A 16241-nucleotide genomic window follows, 5' to 3' on the forward strand; every position below is an offset into this window, starting at 1 on the left:
TTGGTGCAGATATTTGTATACGTTTAGGAATGGCTGTTGGCTGAATGGCTGAGAAATGTCCACTTTCACCATGTCCACTCCCACAAAACACATGTTGCTTTTTTAATATCACCAGCTGGGACACTAGATTATTTTAACAGATACATAAACCTTGTAATCTATCCTCCTCCATTTTTACAGAGGCGTATTAAAGAGCTCTTCGTGAGTTGAAAAAAAGCACATTTTGGAATTATAAATAAATAATTATAAATATAAAGCTAATGAATATAAAGTGTATTTCTCCATATCCTCTCACAATACTATTATTAATGATTAATAAACTACAATCAGGGTATTTGTGTATTTTTGAGGGTATATATATATCTATATGGATGGTTTCATGATAGCAGAAAATCATTTAAATATAATTCACCCAAAAAGTGATAATTTTTACTTATTCGTAGTGGTGATGTAGTCTTAGATATAATATATTAAATCTGCATATTTGGTATACTGATAATCTGTATTTTATGCCCTATTTCTTATAATAGATTCACTTATTGAAGGAAAAAATCCACATTGTCATATACTCATTGTTCAAAGGAAATGCATTTATTTGTAATCAATATCATTGCATTTCAAGTTGGTATTTCATTACACTCCTGATTTCATACCCAACTGGCTCACATTAACATAAACAGAGCAAAAATCTTTCCCTGATTTTTCTTTCATGATGCCAACATTTTTAAAATGCCACACAGTATACTATTAAAGTTTCACATTGTGCATGCCCCAAAACAGCCCCCAGATCCACTGCTGTAACCCAATACATACACTCAGGAGGCTTGGTAAGAAACTTGCACTAATAGTTCACTGAATGTTGATTCAGTCAACCACATACCATGTGCCTGCCAAAGAATCTAGAAGGTATCTTGAAAAGAGGTGGGCTTTAATTGAACATGATCTATACAGTATATGTCAGGTCTGGATGATTTGTTATTTTTTTCTTTCACACAAATTTTGACAAGGCCAGGGTTGGGTTTAAATCTATAAATCTGCAACAGTAGTGACAAAAGGCTTCTCTTTTTCTCCCCCTGTACCTTTATAAGGGTCCATTAGCTGTATGGCATTTCTTCTGGGGCTCTCCTTCTCCAAAATTGAAGTCCACCAAATATTCACAAAATGTGAGGTCCAGTAGATATTCCACAACATCGCTGGCTTTTCCATTTGCCTGAAAATGAGATCTGGATAATTAAAATACAATCATATTGTCTCCCTGGTTGAATGAGTGCAGAAAGAAAAAACCCTGCCAAGATCCCATGATGCTGCCTTGGTGATAAACTCCTGGGATACACATGTCTGCCACGTCAACTGTATAATGTTCAAACAGAACAGCAGTTGGGCTCTTTCCTCTTCACCAGACAGGAATAAGGAATTCCAATCTTCACCAGTTACAACTACTCCATGTGTTCCCAGTCAATAATGATATGGCACTGTCTTCTGTTGTTGCCAAAGTATCTCTAGTAAAAGTGCCTTTAAATGCTTACCTTGTGTGCTCTGTCTGTGTTGATGTCTCTGGTTGTATTTACCTGTTCAAAGCTGAAAGAGGCAAACAAATCATCATAAAATGGACCCCAAGAACCATTCCAGGCAAATTTCTAATTTCCATTCACCAAATACACCATTCAATTCCAGAAAGTTAAAACTACTTAGTCTGAGCCTCAAAGTAGTAAACTGACAATCATACAGATTTCTTATTTGTTTTTACAGGTCAGAGATGAAATATGACATTACCCAGTTGAGTTCTGTTTCTCCTATTAGTTTTTATGGCCATGTCCAACAGACATTACCATGGGGCCCTATGTTTAATGTTTAACTCAGCTCCAGCCATCGAAGCCCACATTCCTTTTCTTAAAATCCTCCAAGTGCAGGTATGGTAACACTATTCTTCCACTGAATTGTGTGCCTACGCTGTCACTTTCTCATTAACCATCTAGAAATGAGTATAACTGAATTTTCTATAAATTCCACTTTTAATATGATGTGCATGCTGAATTTTCCCACAGCCATACAGGTGGGGAAAATGGTTACCTTAAAGATTTTTCTAATCTCTTTATGAGTAAGCCGTTTTATTGCACCATGGCCTGCTGAAAACCTTCTTGTTATTCTTCTCTAGCATTTTTCAAGCAAGGTGTCATCTCACATATTCTCTGTGTTTATCTGAACCCTTACATCTGGCAGTCAAAAACCTTTTAATACAATTAATTATCAGATGTAATGCATACACAGACAGTTTTCTAGAGTGAAAAGATCAAGTTTTAGATGTGGTACACCACATGGTCACTCAAATGGCTTTTTGTTGCTTGCATGAGCTCATCATTTGGAACAGTGTGGAAGTCAGTTGTTACTTGGCTGTAAGTTTCAGAATGCGGTTGAATGAATCCCAACCAACTGGTCGTTGTGGTATGTCTTCCTTAAACAGGTGTAAGAAGCAGCATAAATACAGCTTCCTGAAACGTAAATAGTGTGCTTTGTGGCTGTCATTAGACCAGGTTACTAGTACAAAAGACTTGATGTGATAGAGGTCAGCACCAAAAGACATGGATGCAGGGGTATGTTATTGCCCTTATTCAGACCAACTTTCAAAACTGCTTTTGATGTCTCTGTCAATGGATATATAAACAACTTTTAATTGGTGTTCCAGATAAGATGTTAAAAAGCCTTTCATATTTCCTTAGGGCCCTAAAAAGTAAACAATGAAGAAGGGGTGCAGCTGAATGGACAACTGAGGATTACCTTACATTTTCTTTAAAACACACCTCAGAAATGACATGTGATGGCCAACATGTCCATATGTTCTGTGTCAGAATTAAAGGACATGACTTTGAACTCCAGGAGGTGGCAGTAGTATGTATTACAAAATACACAGACCTCATTTGCAGGAAAGCAGCCCAGTATCAAAACTGAACTACTCTATGTCTCAGACTGTATGTATTAAAATACAGTAAGTCCAAATAAAACACTACTTTCCTCCACATATAAGGTGTCAAAGGGGTTAATTTAGTTTCTCTGATCTACAACAGATTTTCTGGACTGAACAACCAAGTAGAAAGAGAGAGAGAGAGAGAGAGAGAGAGAGAGAGAGAGAGAGAGAGAAAGAGAGAGAGAGAGAGAGAGAGAGAGAGAGCCAGTGGAGCACCACAGCTTCATAAGAGTTTTTTGCTCAATAAAAAAAAATAAATGCTTAAAATAATTTTAGTAAATTAATTAGTCACCCACTTCAATGGGTAAACAATGTGTTTTTCAATTTATCTGAATTAATTGAATAACAATACAGTATTGTGTTCATGACGTGCTTCCACATCTCATAAATTATTGCTTACAGTCATTTAGAGTGTTTTATGAAGAAATGCATAGAATATGGAAAAGACTGACTATTTTGACTATCATGATAGCTTTGGAAATTATTAATACATACAAAGAATTGATTAATGAGATTATTTATTAAATAACTGGGTAAGGTTATAGATTAAGGAAATTAATATTATATAATATATCATTATATGTTTTTAATCATTTCATATTATTAATATTCACAAACCTTTTTTAACTTATATTTCACTATTTCACAGAATGCTGTGTTTATATCACGCTTTCATACTTATTTACATATGAGAGAGTATTTAGTATTGGTTTTTATTTTTAATATATATTTTTTTTACATCATGACAGAATCACCTACAGACATCTATTTTAGATTTGTCTACTTTGTTGAACTAATCTATGCTCTTATCTGTTAACTCTATTTAACAGACTATTCGTAATGTGCAACAATTAAAATATTTGGGAAATCCAACCCCTTTTTCTGGTTGATGTAGCCTATTTCTGTTTTCCAAGCTGGTGAATAATCTCTCTGACACAGCATTTGTGCTGATTGATTGACTTCTTTATTGTGATCAATTTTATATAACAGCACGACTCTAGCAGTAGATTCAGCAATGAAGTATGTGCAACTTCTAATGTTACAGTGAAGGAAAATATTATAAAGTATTCAGACATTCATTTTTGTTATTCAGTTTTATTCCAGTACATATCTACTACACTTCTTACACACATAATGTCTAACCTAGTGCTTTGGAAAAGAAAATGATTCAGAAGCATCAATAAAAATATGTTTTTAATATATGTAACTGTTATAAACATAAAAGAAAAGACATACATGCTGCAAACACATTTATGCAAATGCTGCAGATGCTGCTATTAGAGTATAAGAGTTCACATAAGAATTAGCAATCATAGTAAAGGTAAAGGAGCTTCCTAAAGTTCTCAATATTATTAAACAACTCTTGAATGGAAACTACAGAGATATAATTGGTTTGATAATATGCAGGTGGAAATTTTATGTATCCACAGCTGTCTCTGGAAGGTGGGCCATAAAATATTTCACAGCACACTAATGCTAAGGAGTTAAAGACATATTTTCTCCTAAGCACAGTAGGAAAAGAAAGTATTCACTTGAAATAGTAGACCTTGAAACATTATGAATGAATACACTTTGAGTATGTGATACATTATACAGTACATAAATTTGCGTAATCATTGTTATGGGGAAACTTCCTGGAGACATTTATTTAGCATTACTTATTAAGCTTTTTATGCCTCCTGGTGGTCCAGTGTAAGGATCCTGTGCTCTCATTGCAGCGTTCCCCGGTTCAGGGAGTTAACCTAGCTGCTAACATTCAGTGCCGGTCCCAAACAGAAGGGCTGTGTAAGGAAGGCCATCTGGCGTAAAACCTGCGCCAAATCGAATATGAGGACGAGATGATCTGCTGTGGTGACCCCATACAGCAATGTTTGGCGAGTTTTCTGACATGACAAAGTCTTCAGAACAGAGAGCTTTTTGGTTTCTCTGTAACAAGCTGCAGAGAGAGGGGAAAAAAGATGCTGGTGAGGGAACAGCAGTTTATAGCTGTTCCACCTTAAATAATAACAGGAACTAATTTGTTCTTGTAGTTCCACAAGATTTAAATCTAACTATATAAAACAAAAAAAAAAAGGAAAAAGGTTGCCATTGGTGTGGTATAAGAGGAAGAAAACACTTCCGCATGTGCTGTTATTGGAAAAAAATCAACTTCCAGTTTGCTGCATTACGCCACTGCTGACAGAATAGTCAGAATACAGAAAGACTAAAAGACTAACTAACATTAATAACACAATAAATGAGGTTATTTGTGCAGTATTTTTTATTTATTTATCATTTTAACAGGAATTACAGCTCTTTAAAATTGTAACAGGGTGTAACCTATTACAGGCTTTTCAATCTCTTTTCAACACTCCATTCAATCTCATACTAAACAGTTAAATGTGGTAATCATAGGATGTCAGCTAAACCAGATTGAATTTTTTACCCTGCAAGGACGTTAGCACTATTACTATAAATTGGAAGAATCTAGAAGCACTAACAGCTCAAGTGTGAAGTGATGTACCATGCATACTGTACAGTACTCATAAAGCAGGGCTGTTGAGAGTTGAGTGCTGAAGTGACTAGAGCTCGAAAACCACTTATTCTCTGTTGTATCACTCACTCAAACTGTCTCTGGAAGCAACATTAGCATAAGACCTGCATGTCAAGAGCTTCTTGAATGGTTTTCCATGGCCGTGCAGCTGCACACAAACATAAGATCACTATGCACAATGACAAGCGTTGGCTGGAGTGATGTAAAGAACACCGCCACCGGACTTTGGAAAAATCTAAATGTGTTCTCTGGAGTGATAAATTAGAGTTCTAGAAGCTGGAAGTCTGATAAATTGGGTTTGGCAAATGGCAGGGAAACCCTACCTACCAAAATGCACAGTGCCAACAGCTTGCTAGAAGAAGGATATTGGTATAGGGGTGTTTTTCAGGATTTTTAGGGTTAGGCCACTTTGTTCCAGTGAAGGGTAAAATTTATGCTACAGACATTTTCAATAATTGTATGTGTGGCAACAGTTTAAGGAAAGTAATTTCCTGTTCCAGCATGACTATGTCATCATGCACAAAGTGAGCACAGTAAAGACATTATTTCACAAGGTTTTTGTGGAGTAACTCCACTGATCTGCACATGGTCCTGACCTTAGCCACAGTGAACACCATTGGGGTGAATTAGAAAATCAACTCCAAGATGCAAAAAGAGGAGGTGAAGTTGCAAATTCATAATAATGTGTATGATTTTGGAACTGGATGTCTAACAAATGGGGACATGATGGCTTATCATGTTCGCATCACACCTGCAACCTCCAGATACTCCAATTTCCAGTTTAATTTGGGTGTCTTACTTTTGGCCATATAGAGTGCCTACCAACATGTTTGTGGGAGGAGGGAACAAACTAGAGAAGCTAAAGGAAACCCACACCAATATGTGGAGAACATGCCAAATCCCACAAATCCCACAATCTGAGCTCAGGATCAAAATCTAAACACTAAAATATAAACCTAAACCCTTCGATTTTATTGCAGAATAAAACACTGAGTACAAAAATGCATTTCCATATTAATGTGCAAGACAAGAAAAGACTTAGCATTATGATTTATAGGAAAGCACTTTAGACTGTCTCTTAGTCACTTTATTTTTCATTTAAGTTTAGTTTTTGTCTGTCTTGTCTTGTATAGTCTGTTTTGTCTTGTAGTCTGTTTTGTCTTGTAGTCTGTTTTGTTGTGTCTTGTCTTTTGTCTTGTATAGTCTGTTTTGTCTTGTCTTTTATTGTCTGTTTTGTCTTGTATAGTCTTTTTTTGTCTTGTCTGGTTTGTCTTGTCTTGTATAGTCTGTTTGGTCTTGTTTGTTTTGTCTTGTATAGTCTGTTTTGTCTTCACTTGTATAATCTGTGTTGTCGTATTGTCTGTTTTGTCTTGTATTGTCTGTTTTGTCTTGTCTGTTTTGTTTTGTCTAGTCTAAGCTAAACGTATAGTATAGTGTTATTTATGTCTGTACTTTTGAGAGTCACAAACAGCTGGAACCAAATTCCTTGTGTGTGTCAATAAACCTGATTCTGAGGCTCAGAGTCAGAGGATTCTGATTATGATCTATAGGAAAGCACTTTAGAGGATTATGATCTATTGGCAAAGAGGCATTGTGTGCAGAAATTACGTCACACTTGGCTCATATCTGGCACAGACAGACCACAGTTCCGCGCTAAAGCGAAACAAAAACATTCACGGAAGAGAAATGTCTTTGAATTGACAGACGTGACACCCGATACTTGGTCTGAATAAATGAATCCATAAAGGATGACCCACGTGTAAAGAGCGGGCTGCAGGGTAACGCGATGCCGCCCCTTTAAAACGCCGCCCGCTTGTATAGAGAGCAGCGCGGATGCTGAACCGCACCTGCTCTGTGTTATCACACCTGCTGACCCTCTTTCATCTCGTCTCAGCGTTAAATAAATCAGCTTAAAACACGTCGTTCTTATACCTTTCCACTCGTGCGGAAGCAGCAAGGAATTAACCAGGGTCTTATTTATTAGCCTGCACACGACACGCGTGCTGAGACGGAGCTGTTTCTGGGGAAGCGCTAATCTTTAAGGCAGGATGCCTGTGCAAATTCCGGACGACGCAGATTTCGCGTCTTTCAAGGAGCAGTGCGAAAGCCATGAGTGCTGGATACAGCGTTACAACAAGTCTGGCGTGTCGGTGTGGTGCAGAGACGAGGAGACCAAAACAGTGCAAAAACTTAAGGCAAGTGCTGCGCAGGGGATTCTGGGTAACCTACATGCGCTGCATTGCGGAGTCACCAAACCTACACGAGGGATATCGTGTATCCTATATACTGTATTGCGTAAAACATGTTTCATATCAACTGTTTGGTTAATATTTAGCTTTTCGGCGTGTTAGATCATGAGCAGAAATATTCTACAGTGTATCAAAATCTTTCAAATATACCCTTAATTATTAGCATTTTCGTATACAAAAGAAAAGGGTGATAGACCCAAGGAAGCTCAATAAAATAAAACCTTATTGTTCCTTATTGTGCTACACAGATCTCATGTATGTCTTCCCTAAAGTGAAGCAAGATGAATTTAACTATAAGGCAAATATTGATTTGATTGTTTGTAAGCATGCACTAGTAGTGACGTCATTATCTTACAATAATTCTACCTTTTCTGTAATGAAAGAACTCATAGTTGCATCTCTGTAGTTGCCATCAAACTGTTTATCTACAGTATGTAATCTTCTCACATCACACGCCACCATAGTTTGAATGCACTACAGATTTTGTTTAACCATGATAATTGGATCTAATTTCCTCAGATTTTGCCATCTATAGAGAAAAGAGAACCATAGTTCCCAGGATATGGTTCTCCTAAGCTTCAGGTTTTCTGACCATTTCCTAATCAAATAGGGATCCAATGAGTTCATCACATAAATCTGAGTACTTGGCTGTGGGATATATCAAGAAATGCAGGAAGTGACTCCTTAAGGGAGAGAATAGTCATCACATTTTAGAGACTATGGATAAAACAGTAGCTGGTTGAGTTCTGAATCATTACAATTAATCAGCGGCAAGACAGTGATGGGTGTTTATATGCAAGAAAATTGATAAGAACATGGGTGTGCACTGAAACGATAAAGTGCTTTGCTTGAGATGCAAAGATAAACCAATGCTATAATTGACAATAGCTTAATTCTGCATGCAGTAGGGCATGTATTCATTTTCCCCTACAGTGTTAAAGACAATTGATTATGATAGTTTAAATGAACTGTCATTTGATTTGCATACCCTAATTTCATCCTAAACTTAAAATCTTTTTCCTTTGTTGAAAGTCATTACATTTCAACTGATGAAAGCAAATATAGGCTGTGCTTGGTGCTCCAGGATAAGAACTGTATCCTGTGTCAGAATGATAAGATGGAAAGTTAATGAGATTGTCAGGCGAGATAATGGGATTGTCAGACACACTATCATTAACCTTTTTGAATGTCCCGTCTTTCTGCTTTGGGATTTTATATTATCTCAGCTGTGATACAAAATGGTTCCCTACCCAAAAGAAGACAAACAAACACAAATATACCCATGGTCTATTAACAATGGTAAAACAAAGTTCAATGTATACATTTGCAAACAGGTCAGACTTGACTGATTTAGCTTGTGCCACATTATCACAGATGAAAGGATCATCTCACAGAGCCAGGCTGCACCCATGAGACTCTCTGAAAAATTAAGAGTGGAAAACCGTGGTAACAGCAGGCTCGAATGAGGAAACTTGATTCCATCCTGCTGGTTTACCCAAGTCAGACTTTTTTTGGACTTGCTTGGCTGCTGACCTCTGTGACTATGGCAGTCAGCCCTGGGAGAGTCACAGGCAATGTGGCAGCTTTCGAATGGACTGAGAGTACAGCCATAAAAGGAAGGAAAAATTAAAAGATGACAGATCCCTCTTAATAATTCATTTGACTTTCCGGAGCACTGAAGTGCTCCTCACCATGAATAATTGAGATACTGAAGGCTTTGACGACATTTCATTCATAGACAGCAAATAGAGCTTGTTGTGGAAGCCAGTGGAAATGGGGAGGGCCTGTTCACACTAGGGTTCGAGAGGGGGTGTTGAATGAATTATTTACCTGATGTTAGGGGTAGAGTCGATTGGGTTACATGGTTACTTGCTTTCCAGGCACATGAAATATCTGATCACATTGCTCTCAACGCTCTTAAAGTCTTACATGACTGACAGACCTTCAGAAACTGAGTTAAGGAACAATAGACGTGAGTTTAGACTAGATAGGTTTCGTTGGCTCAAATTAGTTATTAATGCTCTCAGACCAACTATGTCCCAACATATTCAAGATCTTGCCCCTTGGTGTCACTAATTTATACTATAACATGGGTCTCTGGAAAGCTGCAATTTATTGGCATGATTTGTTAACCATTACAGATGTGTGGCTTAAATTCAACACTTACATTCAAAAGAGGGAAAGCAAAAAACAGCAAATACAGAAAAATCTTTATGCAAAACTCTGAAAACAATTCTTCTTTCTAGATGAGTATTTTGTGCAAGGATGTCAGTGCAGAAACGCTGTATGATGTCTTGCATGACACAAGCTACCGGAAGAAATGGGACACCAACATGATTGACACATTTGATATTGCAAGGCTGACGGTCAATGCAGATGTAGGATATTATTCCTGTGAGTCACCACCGAATTTGCTTTCCTCTTTACTCCTCTGTTTATTCCTATTTTGTATTTGTCTGCTCAGGGGCTTAATAAAACATTCACAACTTAGATTAACATCTTATCCTGGCCTTAAAGGAAAGGAATACAAATTGTGCACTTTGAATACACTGCAGAGTTTGTAGTAACACATAACTCTGTAATTCATTTGAAAATAGTACCAACAGACAGTTTAATGGCTGAAGTATTCTCGGGAGTGCTTGCTATAACTCAGTTGAGCTTTATCTGATTTCCACTGTATAAAAAGTACACATTTCAATTGCAGATAAATATAAAATAGTGTTTGAGTTAGAATCGGTAACCTAGCTCTACATTATTTCAGCAAAGATTTATAAATATAAATTTATATAGAAAACGTACCACACAGCATGATATAGCATAATTAATTGTAACCTTTTTTAATTGTTGTATATGTATGATATAATTAAGATATAGGTGGTTTTAGGGTCAAATAATGCAGTTGACTCTCTAATTCATTTTAAAGACTAATTCTGCAGGACACTTGATCTTACTTGACATTTAGTATAACATTAAATCATGTCTTTTCTGTTTAAAGGGAAATGCCCGAGTCCACTGAAGAACAGGGATTTTGTCACCATGCGTTCATGGCTCCCTCTTGGAAATGACTACTTGATAATCAACTACTCAGTCAAACACCCGGTATGTCTGCATGTGATCCTGTCTAGTCTGGGAGCAGTACAGATGTTCCTGCTTTACAAGTGGTTTTGGGAAATCCAAAGATAGTACTGTGTATTGTGTAAGCTGGCATGTAGAACAGCTGTCCCGGCCTAGAGCAGAAACTGGCCTAGACTGAAACAGAATATCTGACCTGTGGGAAAAGTCTGAGCTATTGAGTAAATAGACGGGTGATCTAATCCCTGCGTCTTAATGAATAATTACCTGTCTTGTGTCCTGGGAAAATTTTCTTTGTGACCTTGGACAAAATTGTTACACTAATGAATTATGTTTAAATTAAACATGTTTTGCATAATCTTTGTTGGTGTAATTGTTATTTTTATATTGATGAGCAACAGTCAGTTTTTATTTTTTATTTTTGAATAGACATTTCTATTCTATTCAATTCCAAGGGAAAGAAGATATTTAATTTTTTATTTTCTTTATTTCAGCAATACCCACCAAAGAAAGACTTTGTCAGAGCAGTGTCTTTACTCACGGGATACTTGATCCAGTCTAATGGAGCAAACTGCTGCACACTTTACTACTTAACACAAGTAGATCCGAGAGGTGAGTGTTTGTTTTTCATGTGCTTCTACCTGTATTTCAAACTGTAAATGTGAAGCATTTCCAGTAACAATACAGAGAAGTTGTATTTTTTTTAAATGTCATTCATTTAAATGAATGAAACTAAACTATAAATGCATTACATACTCTGTCTAGGTGCTGTACATTGTCACTTGTACAGCTTACATAATACAGCTAAAATTGTATAAATAGTGTTTTATGTACCAAGGAATACACTGCCCCTCCAAAAGTATTGGAACAGCAATCATTTCATTTTTGCTACATACCATGGGCATTTGTGATTCAACCCAAAAGATGAGAGACAATGGATCTTATTTGAAACAACTTAACCAGTTGCGAACATTTGGTGGCAGTCCACCCAATTTTTACTTGAAATTTGGTGGCATATCCCTTGTGTAATGACACGGAACAGAAGCGGACCCAAACGCAGGATAGCATAAATAAACAGGGTTTAATAACAGAAAACACGAAACAGGATGCAGGCTAGAAACAGGACATAACCACAGTAGATGCCGCGCTGCACGAGGCAACGCGGCACAGTTAAATACAAAAAGACAATGACACAATAAGGATCAGGTGTGACGACAGGGAGGAGCAGACAAAGGCGGGGCAGACACGTGACGAGAAATGTAAACAGATGCACGTGGCCAGAGTCCGGGCAGAGTCCTTACACCTTGCTTACAACGACTGCATCAAGCTGGTGACCTATTGACATCACCAAACTGTTGCATTCTTCTTTTGTGATGCTTTTCCAGGCTTGTAGCACAGCTTCTCTCAGTTGATGTTCTCCTTTGCATGCTCATTAAGGTCTGGTGATTGAAACCTTTCTTTTGCCCAATTTTGTGTTGACTTTGGTTTTGATCATTGTCATGCTACATAACGAAGTTCCTCCTAATTTGACTGGATGCATTTTTCTGCAAATTGGCAGACTGAATGGTTCTATTGACTTCTGAATTAATTCTGTTGCTACCCTCATGAGTTGAATCACCAATAAAGATTGCCAAACCCATTAATGAAGCAGCAATGCATGCCCAAGCTTCCCCTTAATCTTTTTTGATCTTGGTTTCAAAAATTTTGTGGCTCATCTGGATTTTTTATTTTTTTTATTTTGTGAATTCCAATCTGGTTTTTAGGTTCTTACTGCTGATAAATGGCTTACATCATGTGGTATGTCCTTTAGAATTTTATTTGAAAGGTTGATCGTGAAATCTTCAGCCCTTCCCTGTGGAGTTGTTGGTGATGTCACTGTTTTTTTTGGGGGGTTTTCTTCACAGCTTTCACAGTATTTCTTTCAACAACTGCTGCTGTTTTTTTCATTGACCTGATTAATATCTGGCTTTTTCAGGACGAATTGTTGTATTGGTCAATGCAATGGCGCTGGTTGATTTATTTTCCTTCTTTCTCACTTTTAAAATGCCTTGCTTTTCTACCATAGACAACTTTCTGTTGTCAAATCCAGCCTTCACACGCAATCCAATACTTTTGTAAAAAGGTCCTCGTTATATGTCAGGGTAACTAGACAGCATAATTTGAATTGTTGTATTGTCTAAAATATATCAGTATATATCTATATAGAGATTTATTTTTGTTTACACTTCCAGGTTCCTTACCTAAATGGGTAGTGAATAGAGTCTCTCAATTTGTGGGACCAAAGGTAAGACTACTGTGATTCTGATTAACATAAAACTGAAACTTATAAACAACAGTTCTTTAAGTATGAAGAGATAAATAAACAGTACGGTTTCTATAGAAGTCTCTATGGTCCTTTGCTGTCATCTGCTGGCCACAAACCACAATCACATCACTGTTATTGTTCAGTTTTGTCACTGATTCATGTAAAGCCTGTAATTCAATTTGTAATCCAATTTTAAGTAAAATTGCAAATGGTGCTTGTAGGCATTTTAAATTAAATGAGGAAGATATACCGCACATACACACGCACAGACACACACACACATAAACAAGTTTTGCAAACTATAATTGTAATATTACATTACTATAAGTGTAATATTAGAAGTGTGAAATGAAAGGATCAAAAAAATCCTTAAATGCGCTTACATAATTTACATTACATTGAATTTTTACTTAAAATAAAAAAAACTAAAAGTAAAAAAAATACTAATGGTTCATTGTTCTCAGTAGCCTCTTTTGCTACTGTAACCCTGACACACCTTTTGTGACACCTAAAAACAATACCATAAAAGATTTATGAACAAAATGTAAAAAGTCTCACTTAATATTACAAGGGTGAGATTAATGTAGGAAAGCTTATAGGAATTTAAGTTTGCTTAATGTAAAGTGGATATAAAGAACAATTAATGGTGTTAGACTCCAGAAAAATAAAACATAATATTCCTTAAAAAGCTATCAATGACTGTTCAGTATACACTAAGAATTTTATACCTCTAGCTCATCTTCATATAACAATTGGTGTGAAACATTTTGAAAAAATAACAATGATGTAGTAGGTATGCATCAATATAGCCTTGTTTCTGTTCACTTTCTTTTTATTAAAGTCCATACAAAAAAACTGATTTGCACTTTTTGAAAAAATATAAAATATAAAACTTTGCCAGTATGTCTTTGAATAACAAACATGTTTGGTGCTCCACAGGCCATGAGGAAGATCTACAAGGCGTGTCTGAAGTACCCTGAGTGGAAACGGAAACACAACCCTAATCTGAAGCCGTGGATGTACCCCGAGCAGAACACACTACCATGCATGAGTGTTTCAGAGCTCACTGTCCAGAGAGCAGATTCCCTTGAGAACATCGATGAGAGCGGCTTGAATGAAGATAAGATCCAAAACCACAGCGAAGATGAGGAAACCTAAACCCCCAGACTTTGCTTTTTCATGAGTGTGCATGTATGTGTGGGAGTGTGAGGAAGTCAGTGCACATTGATTTACATCAGTAGTTCTGCAGAGTATGAATTACCTGTTTTCAGCTGCATCTTATGCATGCTTTGCTATGCACTGCTGATGACCATAATGGTGCTCCTTTCAAGGTTTTGACATATTAATGATCATGATTGTTTGCACTACCAATCTTAATTTATTAGAATTGCACATATCATTAATACAAGTTTGAGGATTTTATTCTAAATGAGCTCACTTAAACATGAAAACAAAGAAATTGGCACATTACTCAAGTTACATTTTAATTCTTTTTGGCTGCAGTTGCAATGTTTTTCAGTCACTTCTTCTGTGAGTGAGCACTGGTTTTGTAGTGTATTTTATGGTTTCAACTCAAGTCTTTTTTCTCCTGTTCTTTCTCAACTCAGTGACTGTAAATCAAATGTCCAGTTTCATTTGTCAGTTTTATCTGCACATTTACAGTCTCATTTCCAGGGCAACCTACCTGTGAGAAGTGAGAGTTCTCCAGAGCTCTGTGGCTGGCTACAGGGATTTTCACTTCAATATCTTTACCTATGCATCAATAAGATCTCAGGATTTGTTTAAAAAAACAACAACAAAAAAACAGTGCTGTCTGCCTTTCTCAAATATACATTGTGTGTTTCTATCTCTCTGGTCACTTTTACATATTCATTTATGAATAAATATCTTTATCTTGTACTTTGAGAATGATTTATGCATCCATGTATTTGTTCTGTGTTATTCTCATAGTAGATTGGAGCATGCATGCTTTCTATAAGGCTCTGGCATCAATTGTCAAGCATGCTTAGATATTTTTTATTTATTTGCATGTACCATTTATATCCATTTTCTGGCTGAGCCTTTGGTAAGTTGTTGTACTGTTTTGAGCTAGTCTTGCAGTCTGATTCAGACTTTAAGCGTCTTGGGGAGGAAACTACTTTTAATCACTTTCAGTGACAAAGCATGAGAAGGAATGTTTTTGAGACTTTCTGGTACTTTGAAATGAGTGTGAAGTGACACAAAGAGAATTTGCTTTTCTTTTCTCCTCCATTTGGCAAGAAAGAGAGGTCTGTGCCTGCCTCCACTCTTTTCCATCCAAAAGCCTACAGCTGGTCACCACTCCTCAAACTCTCCATTGTCTCGGACACTTCCTGCTTCCCATTTGGAGCAGTTCCTGCCTGCACCAGTCAGATTGTTCTGCAGGGACGGAAACTGCACAAGTTAAACCTCTCTGGTTTCTCACAACACGCTCCTTTTACTTTTACAGCATTTATGAATTTCATTACATCCTATTTTCAGAAGTTCTATTTTCTTAAATAATATGTATTTCCTATGACTGTGTTGTAATGCAGTGCTTTTCATTGTTAACATTCAAACAAATTAGTCAAATTTGTGGACGGATTTGTACACATTTATACAAGGTACATTTTCAAATGATAGTTTAAGCTATGTGTTTGTGTGATTGTCAGTTTAACCAAAGAATATAACTACTTACTACTGACTGCATATCATTTGTTTGCTCCTGAATATTCTACTCCAAACACATTTACTGTGGTGGCCTTTTGACAGGAGGAAATAAATGTGTCATTTTGTCTAGTTTGATATACGGCTACTACTTTATAGAATGTCAATAATTGTAGTATACCATTTTCTAACCGCAGATTGTCATACTAAACCTCCTGATATCAGTGCCAGTGGGATTTAACCCTTGCATTTTTCCTAACTAAGGAAAGTGATGCAGCAGTGTTTCAGACCTTCAAAAGCAAAACCTGTCCATTGTCCCTTGTTTGATGAAACAAGATGATAAAATAAATACAGCACATTCTAACAAATGAGCACAGGAATCTTTAAGCACATCACTAATATATCAATCTAAATATTTTACTATTCATGGACTGTTTTCCTTTAAGGTCTGGTTAA

General features: G+C 36.6%; 1 protein-coding gene across 1 annotated transcript; it reads left to right on the forward strand.

Annotated features, from left to right (window-relative positions):
• Window positions 1-7161: 7161 nt before the first annotated feature.
• stard15 (StAR-related lipid transfer (START) domain containing 15) lies at window positions 7162-15917 on the forward strand. The gene is made up of 6 exons (XM_060885770.1): window positions 7162-7690; window positions 9991-10138; window positions 10740-10843; window positions 11311-11428; window positions 13048-13100; window positions 14061-15917. Exons 1-6 carry the CDS (start codon window positions 7544-7546, stop codon window positions 14277-14279), a joined length of 789 nt encoding a protein of 262 aa, XP_060741753.1. The 5' UTR covers window positions 7162-7543; the 3' UTR covers window positions 14280-15917.
• Window positions 15918-16241: the final 324 nt, after the last annotated feature.

Source organism: Tachysurus vachellii, chromosome 13 (genome assembly GCF_030014155.1).
Source record: "Tachysurus vachellii isolate PV-2020 chromosome 13, HZAU_Pvac_v1, whole genome shotgun sequence".
Lineage (NCBI taxonomy): Eukaryota > Metazoa > Chordata > Actinopteri > Siluriformes > Bagridae > Tachysurus > Tachysurus vachellii.

What these genes read in the sequence shown, in the direction of transcription:
- stard15 (XM_060885770.1), top strand. Translation starts at nt 7,544, where the DNA reads ATGCCTGTGCAAATTCCGGACGACGCAGATTTCGCGTCTTTCAAGGAG. An exon ending in AAACAGTGCAAAAACTTAAG is followed by an intron (nt 7,691 to 9,990) that starts GCAAGTGCTGCG and finishes TCTTCTTTCTAG; the next exon opens with ATGAGTATTTTGTGCAAGGA. An exon ending in AGATGTAGGATATTATTCCT is followed by an intron (nt 10,139 to 10,739) that starts GTGAGTCACCAC and finishes TTCTGTTTAAAG; the next exon opens with GGAAATGCCCGAGTCCACTG.